The 17,441-nt window shown below is 47.0% G+C and overlaps 1 protein-coding gene across 2 annotated transcripts in view; it reads left to right on the forward strand.

Annotated features, from left to right (window-relative positions):
• Positions 1–17,158, forward strand: part of LOC118371382 (amyloid beta precursor protein binding family B member 2-like) — a 68,891-nt gene extending 51,733 nt beyond the window's left edge. Inside the window, exons 9-14 of one of the 2 annotated variants that reach the window (XM_052488277.1) lie at positions 6,043–6,157; positions 7,261–7,336; positions 9,792–9,881; positions 10,155–10,274; positions 10,491–10,669; positions 15,711–17,158. In XM_052488277.1, coding sequence (XP_052344237.1) covers positions 6,043–6,157; positions 7,261–7,336; positions 9,792–9,881; positions 10,155–10,274; positions 10,491–10,669; positions 15,711–15,884 — 754 coding nt within the window. In that variant the 3' untranslated portion in view covers positions 15,885–17,158. The remainder of the gene's footprint in view (positions 1–6,042; positions 6,158–7,260; positions 7,337–9,791; positions 9,882–10,154; positions 10,275–10,490; positions 10,670–15,710) is intronic. The other variant, XM_052488278.1, reaches the window with a different exon arrangement.
• The last annotated feature ends 283 nt before the right edge of the window (positions 17,159–17,441 follow it).

The following is a 17,441-nucleotide window of genomic DNA, read 5'->3' on the forward strand; positions in this document are numbered from 1 at the left end:
GAAGTTCCAAAAGAATGAAGGCATTTTAAATGTCATATTATTTCTATATACAGTGTTGTAGTGATGTGCAAATATGGGTTGTATTTACAATTATGTTTGTTCTTCACTGGTTGCCCTAATATTGCTGCTGTGATGGCACACTGTGGTATTTCACCCAGTAGATATGGGAGTTTATCAAAATTGGGTTTGTTTTCAAGTTCTTTGTGGATCTGTGTAATCTGAGGGAAATAATTGATGTGTCTCTAATATGGTCATACATTTGGCAGGAGGTTAGGAAGTGCAGCTCAGTTTCCACCTCATTTTGTGTGCAGTGTTCTGTTAGGTTCTAAGTTTTCAGAGTAAATAACTCACGGACACTAGAGAACCTTAACCAAGTTGAATTCTTCACAAAGGGTCGATACAGCTGTAATTCAGACAAATATATTTAGACAAATACTTTTCCACCACCACAAGTATATGTTCTCCACTTCAGGCACTCCTCCTTCTCTCCAGTCCTTACATCTTCTGGTTCCACAGGAGGAAGGTAACAGGATAATAAACCATCATTTCTCCCTTCAGGGGATCTGACCTGACCTCCTGACCTCAACCCCTCCTTCGCCTAATCCACAGATGTCCATCCGCTTCCCCTATAGCAACCCTGTGACTTCCTCCCGTCCACCCAACACATTCCAAAGCCATCTGTCTTCTACAGAGAACCATTCACTTCTGATGTAAAAAACAGTCTTTTACACTCCTTTAAATACCATGCTTCTGCGTCTGATCTATCATATCTCTAGTATATCAATGTTCAAAGTTTACCCCGAATCCAACAGTTCACATAACCTGTCTTCTCTTGAGAGCCAGGTCTATGCTCACTGAGTCTGTACATAGTCAACGCTTTCCTTAAGTTTGGGTCAGTCACACTGGTTGGTTATTCTACTGCTGTGTACTCTCTGTTAAGGGCCAAATAGCATTCTAGTTTGCTCAAGTTTTCTGTATTAATTATTTTGTATGTGTCAAATAATTGTTTTTTTTGTCTTCTCATGATTTGTTTGGGTATAATTGTGTTGCTGTCCTGGGGCTATGTGAGGTCTGTTTGTGTTTGTGAACAGAGCCCCAGGACCAGCTTGCTTAGGGGACTCTTCTCCAGGTCCATCTCTCTGTAAGTGATGGCTTTGTTATGGAAGGTTTGGGAATCACTTCCTTTTAGGTGGTTGTAGAATTTAACGTCTCTTTTCTGGATTTTGAAAATTAGCGGGTATCGGGCTAATTCTGCTCTGCATGCATTATTTGGTGTTTTACGTTGTACACGGAGGATATTTTTGCAGAATACTGCATGCAGAGTCTCAATTTGGTGTTTGTCCCCTTTAGTGAATTATTGGTTGGTAAGCGGACCCCAGATCTCACAACTATAAAAGGCAATGGGTTCTATAACTGATTCAAGTATTTTTAGCCAGATCCTAATTGGTATGTGGAATTTTATGTTCCTTTTGATGGCATAGAAGGCCCTTCTTGCCTTGTCTCTCAGCACATTCACAGATTTGTGGAAGTCACCTGTGGCTCTGAGGTATGTATAATTTTTTGGTGTGCTCTAGGGCAACGATGTCTAGATGGAATTTGTATTTGTGGTCCTGGCGACTGGACCTTTTTTGGAACACCATTATTTTTGTCTTGCCTGTCTGTCTCTCTCTCTCTCTCTCTCTGATCTCTGCTGTGTCTCTGGTGGTCACAGTTAACTGATCCTTAATGATAGTGACTGACTGGGGAGGGATAAAACCCCTCTCTAACTGAAGGGTGTTATCTCACTCAAATAGGATCGGTGTGACACCGGTAAAATGATTGTGCTTCAGTCAGGTGTATCGGTAAACTTTAATGGGGTTTCACAACTGTGTCGCCTCAACACTTTACCAAATGAAATGGAGGTGTGTGTGCGCGTGTGTGCGTGTGCGTGTGCGTGTGTGTGTGTGTGTGTGTGTGTGTGTGTGTGTGTGTGTGTGTGTGTGTGTGTGTGTGTGTGTGTGTGTGTGTGTGTGTGTGTGTGTGTGTGTGTGTGTGTGTGAACCAGGGAGCAGCTGTTTCCACTGCTGCCTATCTCACTGACTCTCTGGTTTCTATTAATACTGTCTAGCTCTTTGGTGTCTACTAATAGTGTATATCTCTCTGGTTACCACAAATACTGTCTAGTGCTCTCTGGTTTCTACTAATAGTGTCTAGCTCTGGTTTCTACTAACACTGTCTAGCTCTCTCTGGACTGTATTAATACTGTCTAGCTCTATCTGGTCTCTACTAACACTGTAGCTCTCTCTGGTCTCTACTAATACTGTCTAGCCTCTCTGGTCTCTACTAATACTGTCTAGCTCTCTCTGGTCTCTACTAATACTGTCTCCCTCTCTGGTCTCTTAATACTGTCTAGTTCTCTCTGGTCTCTGCTAATACTGTCTAGCTCTCTCTGGGCTCTACTAATACTGTCTAGTTCTCTCTGGTCTCTACTAATACTGCCTAGCTCTCGCTGGTCTCTACTAATACTGTCTAGCTTACTGTCTAGCTCTCTGGTCTCCACTAATACTGCCTAGCTCTCTCTGGTCTCCACTAATACTGTCTAGCTCTCTGGTCTCTACTACTACTGTCTAGCTCTCTGGTTTCTATTAATACTGTCTAGCTCTCTCTGGTCTACTAATACTGTCTAGCTCTCTCTGGGCTCTACTAATACTGTCTAGCTCTCTTTGGTCTCTACTAATACTGTCTAGCGCTCTCTGATCTCTACTAATAATGTCTGGCTCTCTCTGGGCTCTACTAATACTGTCTAGCTCTCTCTGGTCTCTACTAATACTGTCTAGCTCTCTGGTCTCTACTAATACTGACTAGCTCTCTCTGGTCTCTACTAATACTGTCTAGCTCTCTCTGGTCTACTAATACTGTCTAGCTCTCTCTGGGCTCTACTAATACTGTCTAGCTCTCTCTGGTCTCTATTAATACTGTCTAGCTCTCTCTCTCTGTGTCTCTGGTCACTAAGTGAAGTGGATCATCAAAGCCAGGATATGTTTGAATTAACCCTCATTCTGTCCTGAATAAGAAAAGCCGACTCCCTCTCTTCTTCTCTGTATAGTACAGTATATTATGTTTCTTATATAACAGTGATGAGGAGAGGAGGAGAGACTGCCAAACTGGTACTGCTCATTCCCTCTCCTTCTTAGCTTAGCTGCTGTGGAAAATTGGAGAGAGAGAGTGGGTAGGAGAGCGAGGAGGGGTAGGAGAGAGAGGAGGGGTAGGAGAGAGAAGTGGAAAGTAGAGTAATGAAGGGAGATTAAAGTGGGAATGGATAGATGGAGGTTACAAGAGAAAAAACTGGGGGGAAAGTAGAGAGAGAAGTGGAGAGGTAGAGAGGTGGAGAGGTGATTCAGTTGCACATACAATAGATTTAGTGTGTATGTTGGCATGTCAAACAGCAAAGGTGTGATGTGTCATAATGGAGCAGAACGCTAAGCTGTGCCGCTGAAATGAAAAGTACACAGAGGCTGACAGAGCTGAAGCTTACACACACACATACACTGCTCAGGGAATGGAGACCCCTTCTGATTGGGGCCAAAGAGCATGCTCTGTGATACAACTTCTATAGACTTAAGTCTGAGTCACTCTGCTCCCCTGAATATTCAATGTACTAACAGTGTCTTTCTCCCGTATTCATCTGCATTTTCTGTTTCTTTCTCCTTCTGTCTCTCCTCCCCCCTCTCTCTACCTCCCTCCTACCTCCCCTTTGCTTCCCTGGACCTAGAGAAAGGTAAATGGTTCATGTGCTACATGTGTTGCCTTCTATCTTCAATGTAATCATTGTGTCAAGTCCTCCATTTTACCTGCAGTCACACACCTCTTCAGCTGCCTGGGGAGTGACAGATATACAGGCAGACAGACAACCTGGGAGTTAGATCTGCTCTTTAGACAGACAGACAGACAGACAGACAGACAGACAGACAGACAGACAGACAGACAGACAGATAGACAGACAGACAGACAGACAGACAGACAGACAGACAGACAGACAGACAGACAGACAGACAGACAGACAGACAGACAGACAGACAGACAGACAGACAGACAGGGAGTAAGCTCCTCTCTTTAGACAGAATACAGTACTCAGACTGACGCTCACTCAGTCACCACATGCTGTTTTTAACTCAATACTGTATCTCTGTTTCTGTTCTCAAAATACTTTAAACTCATGTAGACTCGAGGCCACTGTACTCTGCGACAGAATTATGAAATGGCCTGCAGCTTGTGAGACATAATGCCTAAATACACACACACACACACACCTCCCCCTTCCATTCTCTCCGCTGGCCAGGAGCAGAGTATTATCGACCCAAAGTGTGTGAGCACACAATTAAGCAGGGAGACAGGGCTGGTAATGGACTCATAAACAAGAGAAGCACCACTGTGATAAACGCTGAGTATGTGTGTGTGTCACAGCTGCACCTGTGGCTCTGCTCTGCTACCCTGCATGGCCCCTCAGCAGGGCTCCACTCCCCAGTCCCCTCTCCTTTAACTGACATTCTTCCTTTATCACTCTGTTTTTCTGTCCATGGTTTTCCAGATTCCCTGTCTGCTCTATATTCTGATGATTCTCTGTTGATGGTGTATGTATACAGGTGTTGTATTTCATCCTCATCCACCTTTCTCTGCCTCTCTCTCTGCCCCTCTCTCTCTCTCTGCCTCTCTCTCTGCCCCTATCTCTCTGCCCCTCTCTCTCTGCCCCTCTCTCTCTGCCCCTCTCTCTCTGCCCCTATCTCTCTGCCCTCTCTCTCTGCCCGTCTCTCTCTGCCTCTCTCTCTCTCTGCCCCTCTCTCTCTGCCCCCTCTCTCTGCCCCTATCTCTCTGCCCGTCTCTCTGCCCGTCTCTCTCTGCCTCTCTCTCTCTCTCTGCCTCTCTCTCTCTGCCCCTCTCTCTCTGCCCCTCTCTCTCTGCCCCTATCTCTCCTATCTCTCTCGTCTCTCTGCCCGTCTCTCTCTGCCTCTCTCTCTCTCTCTGCCTCTCTCTCTGCCCTCTCTCTCTCTGCCTCTCTCTCTGCCCCTCTCTCTCTCTGCCCCTCTCTCTCTGCCCCTATCTCTCTGCCCGTCTCTCTCTGCCTCTCTCTCTCTCTCTGCCCCTCTCTCTCTCTGCCTCTCTCTCTGCCCCTCTCTCTCTCTGCCCCTCTCTCTGCCCCTATCTCTCTGCCCGTCTCTCTCTGCCTCTCTCTCTCTCTCTGCAACTCTCTCTCTGCCTCTCTCTCTCTGCTCTCTCTCTGCCCCTCTCTCTCTCTGCCCCTCTCTCTCTGCCCCTATCTCTCTGCCCGTCTCTCTCTGCCTCTCTCTCTCTCTCTGCCTCTCTCTCGCTGCAACTCTCTCTCTGCCTCTCTCTCTGCCTCTCTCTCTCTCTCTCTGCCCCTCTCTCGCTGCCCCTATCTCTCTGCCCGTCTCTCTCTGCCTCTCTCTCTCTCTCTGCAACTCTCTCTCTCTGCCCGTCTCTCTCTGCCTCTCTCTCTCTCTCTGCCCCTCTCTCTCTGCCCCTATCTCTCTGCCCGTGTCTCTCTGCTCTGGCTCTCTCTTTCTCTCTCTCTCTCTCTCTCTGCTCTCTGCCTCTCTCTCTCTCTCTGGCATGTGGCAACTGTCTGATGTTCTCAGCATGGCATTTTGTGTGCGTGTGCGTGTGCGTGGGCGTGCGTGTGTGTGTGTGTGTGCGTGCGTGCGTGCGTGTGTGCATGCACCCTAGAGAAGACAGTTATCTTCCTGAGGCAGTGAATGATAACTGTGCACTAAGTATAAGGAAGCACTCATCAATGAAAACACAAGTGAACAAAGTACCTTCTATTTATAGCTCAACCATACATTACATGTCAGGGTATATATATATTGGCCTTTTACTAATTCAGAGAAGAGATTTCCTACTAGTGGAAGCCTCTGTATTCTACCCCATGCCTTTCAAAAAATGACTCAATGTTCAAATATACTGAATTATCTGCTATATACATACCTGTATGTTTTAAATACTGTAGATATTCATGTCATATGATATCTTCTGTGCGTCCTATAGGGACTTTGCCTATGTGGCGAGAGACAAAACCACGCGGGTGTTGAAATGTCATGTGTTTCGATGTGATACCCCTGCAGAAGCCATAGCAACGAGTCTCCACGAAATCTGTTCCAAGGTGAGTTGGGCCTGCCGTTTCAGACAGAGACGAAGTAGACTCAGACACACAGTACACGCTCACATAAATGTCCTGTCTTTTCACAGAAGTCTATGAAATGTTACTGAAGTTGAGTTTGCCTATTCAAGTGGAAGAAATAGAAGGAAGCATTGTGATCCTGCTTACAGTATGGGTACCCCTAGCAGTACCACCCTCTGTCCCAGGGCAGTTGGCAGTTTTTAATGTGGGGTGTTAATCCTCTCAGGGTTAGGGAGGTGCTAGCCCTGGAAGGTGTGTAACTGAGTCCGAATGTCCTGCTCCTTTATCATACTGTAAAACAATCCCCTGACTACTGTTTCAGACATTGACAACTCAGGCAGGGTCTGTAGGGTTCAGACCATACATGACCTTGAGAAGAGCACTTGACTCAACAAAATAGAGAATATTAGTCTGGCGAGGATGATCTACAGTTCGGTCAAGAGATGGTGACCTACTTTGAAAAGAGTCACCACGTCTTTTCTCAGTGTTTCTCAGCTCTTAATCATTTGTTGGTTTAGCAGTCCCAGACAGAACTAAAAGAACAATCCGGGCCCCAAACAAAGTGACTCATTTGCGGGTGTGCGTCAGTAAATCAGTGTCTCACTCCAAGTTGTCTATTTAAACACAGTTGCTACTGCAGAGGGGAAACTTACTGACCTCGGACTCTGCTGTTGTGCAGTGCAACGAGTGTGTGTGTTTGAGAATGTGTGTGTGTGTTCCCCTGTGAGCAGAGAGTTGCAGACTTTGATTAATGACTCCTACAATGAATCTCGAACAGGGAGTGTGCCACATTGCAGTGCCCTCCGCATTATTGTTGAGGAGGGATGCTGCTCTACATCAGTAAGAAAGGAGGAAGAGATGGAGAAGAGAACATGGAGTGATACATTCATTTGAAATATTTCTCCATTTTAGTTCAAAGAACGCGTAATGACTTGTCCTTCTTAGTTTGAAGTTGAAACACTTTGAAGGTTCTTTAACTTTACCCCTTCACCCCCCCGTTTTTAACCCCTCTCTTCCCCTGTCTCTGACTCTCCCTCTCCCTCCTCCTATTTTTCCCTCTCTCTCGCTCCTCCACTCGTCTCCAGATTATGGCTGAGAGGAAGAGTGCCAAAGCTGCTGCCGGCAGCTCATCCCAAACAGGCTCCGATGTTCCTCTCCAGGGTAGGAGTTTGGTGACCCACACACATACAGTAGTACTGATATCTGTTTAGGGAATTGGAGTTGAGCGTTAAAGGGATACTTCAGGATTTTGGCTATTGGACCCTTTAACTACTTCCGCAGAGTCAAATGAACTCGTGGATACTATTTGTATGTCTCTGTGTCCAGGATGAAGGAAGTAAGAGGTAGTTTCACAAGCCAATTCTAACTAGCTTTAGCGCAATGACTGGAAGTCTATGGGTATCTGCTAGAATTATTTTCAATGACATCCACATTTTGTTACATTACAGCCTTATTCTAAAATGGATGAAATATTTTTTTCCCTCATCAATCTACACACAGTACCCCATAATGACAAAGCAAAAACAGGTTTGTAGACATTTTTGACAATTTAAACAAAATAAAACTGTAAATAACACATTTACATGTGTATTCAGACCCTTTACTCTGTACTTTGTTGAAGCAGCTTTGGCAGCGATTACAGCCTTGAGTCTTGGGTATAACGCTACAAGCTTGGCACACCTGCCAAGTTTCTCCCATTCTTCTCTGCAGATCCTCTCAACCTCTGTCAGGTTGGATGGGGAGCGTTGCTGCACAGCTATTTTCAGGTCTCTCCAGAGATGTTTGATCAGGTTCAAGTCCGAGCTCTGGCTGGGCCACTCAAGGACATTCAGAGACTTGTCCCGAAGCCAGTCTTTTTATATACACTACCGTTCAAAAGTTTGGGGTCACTTAGAAATGTCATTGTTTTTGAAAGAAAAGCCTTTTTTTGCCCATTAAAATAACATTAAATTGATCAGAAATACAGCATAGACAGTGTTAATATTGTAAATGACTATTGTAGCTGGAAACGGCTGATATTTTTATGGAATATCTACATAGTTGAGACTAGAGTTTCTCAAACTAGACACTCTAATGTACCTTCCTCTTGTTCAGTTGTCCACCGGGGCCTCAGTTGTGCCCCAATGCCCCAGTTCATCAAAGCGAGATTCATACAGAAAGGGTATGTCGAGATCAATGTGGAAGAACTTGACTGACCTGCACAGAGCCCTGACCTCAAACCCATCGAACACCCTTGGGATGAATTGGAACGCCGACTGCGAACCAGTCCTAATCGCTCCAACATCAAAGCCCAACCTAATGCTCTTGTGGCCGAATGGAAGCAAGTCCCTGCAGCAATGTTCTAACATCTAGTGGAAAGCCTTCCCAGAAGAGTGGAGGCTATTATAGCAGCAAAGGGGGGACCAACTCTATATTTAATGCCCATGATTTCGGAATAAGATGTTCGACGAGCAGTCCACATACTTTTGGTCATGTACTATATCTGCTAGCATAGATACCCATAGACTTCCAGTCATTGCACTCACGCTACTTAGCAATTGCGCTCGCGCTAGTCAGCGACTTCCTCCAAACTACACGCAACTCATTGCCAAAACCCAGAGGTATCCCTTTAACGCCCATTCTATATTTCATGTGTGTTTCACTGCAAATGAAAAAAATGCCCCTTATGAATACAGAACTGGACTGCAAACACGTGTTAATGAAAAAGATAGCCGTGCTGTGTTCACTTCCTGAATTATGCTGACAACAGTACAAGGTCTCACAACAACAGGACAAAACCTTTCTCACATCGTGGTGTTAATGCTATTCCACATTTTCCATTCCACTACGCCGCAACACATATCCATCCTCCTTTTCATGCAAAGTTAATTAATGATAGATGATTTCAAAACACAACACATCCCATAACTTGGCTTTGAGGCAGGATCTGCTGACTGCAGTGGAAACACCTTTGTTCTGTGCATAGAATAAAAGTTCTACATTGGCTTTGAGCTCGCAGGAGCAGCTGAGCTCATTAAAAGCCAATTAGTGTTGCGTAGCGAGCCCTGACTCTCAGCAACCCCTATTGAGAGATCAAAGCTCTCATTGGGTGAACATCGCTCACTCGCGAGCACGACCAAACTGTCTGCGCACTCCACTCGCCAGATCCCTCCACCATCTCTCCCCTCCTTTAATTCCATCCCTCGTTTCTCCTGACCCTCGGGCAGAGTGTAATAGGAAGTCGGCTAACTCCTGTTCTGTCATTTTCGCGGGGTGTTGGTGTTTAAACCATCTTATCCTCTTCTCTGTGTTAGAGGGAGGGAAGCCCTCCTGCCCCTCAGGCCAGCCTGTGGATAGACATTTGTTTTTCAGTCTCTCGGAAGTTCTGCCCACTTGTATGAATAGCCATCTTCAGTTGTTTTTTTTTCATACGGCTTAATTAGATACAACAGCATCTGAAATAATTCAGTCTTCACACAAGTATCTGTATTTTTGCATTTTAGACTAATAAGCCTGTTTGGACATTTGTTTGTCTGAGTCTTTGCTCGGATGTGCTTTGTAGTGTGCTTTGTAGTGTGTGTGTGTGTGTGTCTCTCTCTCTCTCTCCTTGGTGTCTGATGTGTGTATTCTCCCACAGAGTTTCCCATGCCAAAGACTGAGCTGGTGCAGAAGTTCCATGTGCACTACCTGGGGATGACGTCCGTGTCTCGTCCCATAGGTAAGAGAAGTAAGGAAACAACTAACACAGCCGTGCCTAATCACCTGCACCTGTCCCGTTAAACATAATCCATACTCCCGTACACATACTGAAGGTAGAAAACGAATTCAGGTTTCACCTCTCTCTCTCAATTCAATTCAATTCAATTCAATTCAAGGGCTTTATTGGCATGGGAAACATGTGTTAACATTGCCAAAGCAAGTGAGGTCGATAATATATAAAGTAAAATAAACAATAAAAATTAACAGTAAACATTACATGTCTCTCTCACTCTCTCTCCAGGTATGGACATCATCAATGGGGCTATAGAGAGCCTGGTGTCCTCCACAGGGAAAGAGGACTGGACCCCTGTTACTCTGAGTGTAGCAGACGCCACTGTGGCTGTTATCAAGGAGAAGGCACGTAGTATCTTTTCTCCACCTAACTACAGATTATTACTGACTATACCACAGCATCCATTCAGGGTTTTATTTGTTATCCAATAGATTCACCTGTGATCGACATGGACGGACACTGTTGGTTCCTCCCTCATCATGACAAAAACAATATACATTTCTATCTGAGTGTTCTCTAATAATCCCGTCTCTTGCCTTCCCCATTGGTCCCCTGGACAGGAAGAAGAGGAGGAGATACTGGTGGAGTGCCGTGTGCGTTTCCTGTCCTTCATGGGCGTGGGCCAGGACATCCACACTTTCGCCTTCGTAATGGACTCTGGGAACCAGCACTTCCAGTGCCACGTGTTCTGGTGTGACCCCAACGCTGGCAGCGTGTCTGAGGCTGTCCAGGCAGCCTGTGTGGTGAGCTCACACACATAGCTATAGACAGACAGACATAGACAGACAGACAGACGGACGTAGACAGACTGACGTAGACAGACAGACGTAGACAGACAGACGTAGACAGACAGACGTAGACAGACAGACGTAGACAGACAGATGTAGACAGACAGACGTAGACAGACAGACGTAGACAGACGTAGACAGACAGATGTAGACAGGCGGACAGATGTACAGACATAGACAGACGGACAGACGGACAGACGTAGACAGACAGCGTAGACAGAGACAGACGTAGACAGACAGACAGACGTAGACAGACAGACGTAGACAGACAGACGTAGACAGAGACAGACAGATGTAGACAGACAGACGTAGACAGACAGACGTAGACAGACAGACAGACGTAGACAGACAGACGTAGACAGACAGACGTAGACAGACAGACGTAGACAGACAGATGTAGACAGAGAGACGTAGACAGACAGACAGACAGACAGACAGACAGACAGACGTGACAGACAGATGTAGACAGACAGCGACAGACAGATGTAGACAGACAGGCGTAGACAGCGTAGACAGACAGACGTAGACAGACAGGCGTAGCCAGACAGAGAGACAGACAGGACGTAGACAGACAGATGGACGTAGACAGACAGACGTAGACAGACAGACGTAGACAGACAGACAGACAGACAGACAGACAGACAGACAGACAGACGTAGACAGACAGACAGACAGACGTAGACAGACAGATGTAGACAGACAGATGTAGACAGACAGACGTAGACAGACAGACGTAGACAGACGTAGACAGACAGACGTAGACAGACGTAGACAGATGTAGACAGACAGACGTAGACAGACAGCGTAGACAGATGTAGACAGACAGACGTAGATAGACAGATGTAGACAGACAGACGTAGACAGACAGATGTAGACAGACAGACGTAGACAGACAGACGTAGACAGACAGATGTAGACAGACAGACGTAGACAGACAGACAGAGACAGACAGACGTAGACAGACAGACGTAGACAGACAGACGTAGACAGACGTAGACAGACAGACGTAGACAGACAGACGTAGACAGACGTAGACAGATGTAGACAGACAGACGTAGACAGACAGATGTAGACAGACAGACGTAGACAGACATAGACAGACGTGACAGACAGACAGGCGTAGACAGATGTAGACAGACAGATGTAGACAGACAGACGACAGACAGACAGATGTAGACAGACAGACGTAGACAGACATAGACAGACGTGACAGACAGACATAGACAGACGTAGACAGACATAGACAGACGTAGACAGACAGACGTAGACAGACAGATGTAGACAGACAGATGTAGACAGACAGACAGACAGACAGACAGATAGACAGACAGCGACAGACAGACAGACGTACGTTGACAGACAGGCGTAGACAGACAGACGACAGACAGACAGATGTAGACAGACAGGCGTACAGACAGACGGACAGACGTAGACAGACATGGACAGACAGACAGACGTAGACAGACAGACGTAGACAGACAGACGTGACAGAGACAGACGTAGACAGACAGACAGACAGACAGACGTAGACAGACGTAGACAGACGTAGACAGACAGACAGACAGACAGACAGACAGACAGAGACAGACAGACAGACAGACAGACAGCGTTGACAGACAGACGTAGACAGACAGACAGACGTAGACAGACAGGCGTACAGACAGACAGAGACAAACGGACAGGCGTACAGACGTAGACAGACAGGCGTAGACAGACAGACAGACAGACAGACAGACAGACAGACAGACAGACAGACAGACAGACAGACAGACAGACAGACGTAGACAGGCGTAGACAGACAGACGTAGACAGGCGACAGACAGATGTAGACAGACAGGCGTAGACAGACAGACGTAGACAGACAGACAGGCAGACAGACAGACAGACGTAGACAGACAGGCGTAGACAGACAGACATAGACAGACAGACAGATGTAGACAGACAGACGTAGACAGATGTAGACAGACAGGCGCGTAGACAGACAGGCGTAGACAGACAGACAGACAGACGTAGACAGACAGGCAGACGTAGACAGACAGACAGACAGACAGACAGACAGACAGACAGACAGACAGACAGACAGACAGACGTAGACAGACAGGCGTAGACAGACAGATGTAGACAGACGGACAGGCGTAGACAGGCGGACAGACAGCGTAGACAGGCGGACAGACGTAGACAGACGGACAGAGGCGTAGACAGACATAGCGTAGACAGACAGACGTAGACAGACAGACGACAGACAGACAGACAGTAGACAGACAGACGTAGACAGACGTAGACAGACAGACGTACAGACATGAAAGATGTAGACAGACAGACGTAGACAGACAGACAGACAGACGTAGACAGACAGACGTAGACGTAGACAGACAGATGTAGACAGACAGACGTAGACAGACAGATGTAGACAGACAGATGTAGACAGACAGATGTAGACAGACAGACGTAGACAGACAGATGTAGACAGACAGACGTAGACAGACGTAGACAGACAGACGTAGACAGACGTAGACAGACAGACGTAGACAGACAGACGTAGACAGACAGACGTAGACAGATGTAGACAGACAGACGTAGACAGACAGACGTAGACAGACAGACGTAGACAGACAGACGTAGACAGACAGATGTAGACAGACAGACGTAGACAGACAGATGTAGACAGACAGACGTAGACAGACAGATGTAGACAGACAGACGACAGACAGACAGACAGATGTAGACAGACAGACAGACAGGCGTAGACAGACAGACGTAGACAGCGTAGAGACAGACAGACGTAGACAGATGTAGACAGACAGACGTAGACAGACAGCGTAGACAGACAGACGTAGACAGACAGATGTAGACAGACAGATGTAGACAGACAGACGTAGACAGACAGACGTAGACAGACAGACATAGACAGACGTACAGACATAGACAGACGGACAGACGTACAGACGTAGACAGACAGATGTACAGACATGGACAGACATAGACAGACGGACGTAGACAGACGGACGTAGACAGACGGACGTAGACAGACGTAGACAGACAGACGTAGACAGACAGACAGACAGACGTAGACAGACACAGACAGACAGACAGACAGACAGACAGACGTAGACAGACAGACGTAGACAGACAGACAGACAGACAGACAGACAGACAGACAGACAGACAGACACAGACGTAGACAGACAGACGTAGACAGACAGACGTAGACAGACAGATGTAGACAGACAGACGTAGACAGACGTAGACAGATGTAGACAGACGTAGACAGACGTAGACAGACAGACGTAGACAGACAGACAGACAGACAGACAGACAGACAGACAGACAGACAGACAGACGTAGACAGACAGACGTAGACAGACAGACGTAGACAGACAGACGTAGACAGACAGACGTAGACAGACAGACGTAGACAGGCAGACGTAGACAGATGTAGACAGATGTAGACAGACGTAGACAGACAGATGTAGACAGACAGATGTAGACAGGCAGACGTAGACAGACAGACAGGCAGACAGACGATGTAGACAGACAGACAGACAGACAGACAGACAGACAGACAGGCAGACGTAGACAGACAGACAGACAGACAGACGTAGACAGACAGACAGAAAGACAGACAGACAGACGTAGACAGACAGACAGACAGACAGACAGACAGACAGACAGACAGACAGGCAGGCAGGCAGACGTAGACAGACAGACAGACAGACAGACAGACAGACAGACGTAGACAGACAGGCAGACAGACAGACAGACAGGCAGACGTAGACAGACAGGCAGGCGTAGACAGACAGGCAGACGTAGACAGACAGACAGACAGACAGACAGAAAGACAGACAGACAGACAGACAGGCAGACGTAGACAGACAGACAGACAGACAGACAGACAGACAGACAGACAGACAGGCAGGCGTAGACAGACAGGCGTAGACAGACAGACGTAGACAGACAGACAGACAGACGTAGACAGACAGACGTAGACAGGCAGACGTAGACAGGCAGATGTAGACAGACAGACGGACAGGCGTAGACAGACAGACAGACAGACAGACAGACAGACAGACAGACAGACAGACAGACAGACGTAGACAGACAGACGTAGACAGACAGATGTAGACAGGCAGACGTAGACAGATGTAGACAGATGTAGACAGACGTAGACAGACAGATGTAGACAGACAGATGTAGACAGACAGACGTAGACAGACAGACAGGCAGGCGTAGACAGACAGACAGACAGGCAGACGTAGACAGACAGACAGACAGGCAGACGTAGACAGACAGGCAGACAGACAGACGTAGACAGACAGACAGAAAGACAGACAGGCAGACAGTAGATAGACAGACAGACGTAGACAGACAGACAGAAAGACAGACAGGCAGGCAGACGTAGACAGACAGACGTAGACACAGACAGACAGACGTAGACAGACAGGCAGGCGTAGACAGACAGACGTAGACAGACAGACAGACAGACAGACAGACAGACAGACAGCGTAGACAGACAGACAGACGCCAGACAGACAGGCAGACGTAGACAGGCAGGCGTAGACAGACAGACGTAGACAGACAGACGTAGACAGACAGACAGACGTAGACAGACAGACGTAGATAGGCAGATGTAGACAGACATGAGACGGACAGACGTAGACAGACAGACAGACAGACAGACAGACAGACACAGACAGACGGACAGACAGACAGACAGATGTATACAGACAGACAGACGCAGACAGGCAGACGCAGACAGGCAGACGTAGACAGGCAGACGTAGACAGACAGACGTAGACAGACAGACGGACAGACGTAGACAGACAGACAGGTTAGGGCCAGGGTTAAACCAGGATGTGGACATGACAGTACGGTTAGGACTGTGGTTATGGCCAGGGTTAGGGTTGAACCAGGATTTGAACATGAAGGTAGGGTAAGGGTTGTGGTTGAGGTAGACTCTGATGTACTTTCCTTCTCTTCCTCCTCTCCTCTTCCTCAGCTGCGGTACCAGAAGTGTCTGGTGGCCCGCCCGCCCTCCCAGAGAGCTAGCTCCTCCTCCCCGCCACCCGACTCGGTGACACGCCGGGTGACTACCAGCGTCAAGCGCGGAGTCCAGTCTCTCATAGACACTCTGAAAACAAAGAAACCATCCTCAGAACTGCCCCAGCAATGACGGACAGCTCGCTGACCACACCCCCAACCCCAGCCTCTTGCTCTGTCACTCACACTATCACCACAACTACGACCTACAAACACACCTATCCAATACCAGCCATGGTAACCAACAATGTACATACATGTTAACTTATTACCACTGGGCAGACCAAAGGACGAATGGGGCTGGATAGTAACATCTGCTCAAAATAATAAAAAGTGAAATTATCTGCAGAAGAAGAAGAGGAGGAGGAAGTCCAAGCTTCAGCATGATGAGGTGCTGGTGATTTGTGTCTCCATTGGAACTTTCCATTTACCTTTGAACTCTGCCGTGTCATACCAAAACTGTCCCACTTTAGCCAGTCCACTCCTGTCTTCACCTGGCATCACCCCAGTCTTGTGGAGTATTATAACTACTGAGCTCTAATGGAGTATTAGACTACTACTGAATAACACTAGACATACCTGAGAAAAAGAACCAATCCCCATTGAGTGCTGGCTTAGATGCATCAGGAGGTCCATTGACCTCCTTTATCTTCCCTGTTTTCTACTTGTTGGACAACCCTGTTCCCATCACAGTGCCTAACAGTAGCATTCCAGAATGGGACACTCACACATGTCTCTTTAAGACGTCTGTCTCATTGACGTGGAAACGAGACATGCTTATGGGGAAAGCCAACCATCACGGACAAGGCCACTGACCAATCAGCACCATCCAGCTGCTCTACCCGACCTAGTAACCTTTGGCCCCCAGACTGCAACAGAGACGTGTCATGTGATGGACTATACAGGCATGATGTAATAACAAAGACTAGAAGTAAACAGAACATGGGAACCAATGTATTCCATTCCCTGGCTCGGAGTTTCATCTGGCTCACAAAACAGACTGAACCGATGTCTCATTTGAGGAGGGGTGCGCGATTGTACTATAATTACCCCTCTGATTGTAAAGTAATGATTGTATCCCCGGTTGGAGAGGAGATGTTAGAGATGAGGAGGAATGGGGTGGTGATGGTGCTGCATGTGTCTGTAATCTGAATGTGAGGAGATGGATAGATCGTTATGGGGGAGAGAGGTTACTGAGGAGGGTGTCAATATGGACATAGATGCTCTGCACAAAAGCCCAACCCCACCAGACTATCTATCTATAAATATTTATATACACACACACACACACACACACACACACACACACACACACACACACACACACACACACACACACACACACACACACACACACACACACACACACACACACACACACACACACACACACACACACACACACACGACTGACTCCTATTGGACCCAGGGACACATCTCTCAACTCTGTGAATGCAATATGCAATCCAATCCCCCAAAAATATAGATGTGAAAATACTGTCATTAATGTGCTCTGTTCTTCACTCATCTCGACACCATGTAAATGTAATCGGTTGTGAAAATAAATGCATTACCAAAAAAGGGAAGGTCTTCAAAGTGTAGGTTTATTTTCTCATGTAATAGCTCAAGTCAATGCAACAACACTCCCGTCCATATGTATTTGGACAGTAACGCTAGCATTTTAAATGTG

Source organism: Oncorhynchus keta, chromosome 30 (assembly GCF_023373465.1).
Source record: "Oncorhynchus keta strain PuntledgeMale-10-30-2019 chromosome 30, Oket_V2, whole genome shotgun sequence".
NCBI classification, from domain to species: Eukaryota; Metazoa; Chordata; class Actinopteri; order Salmoniformes; family Salmonidae; genus Oncorhynchus; species Oncorhynchus keta.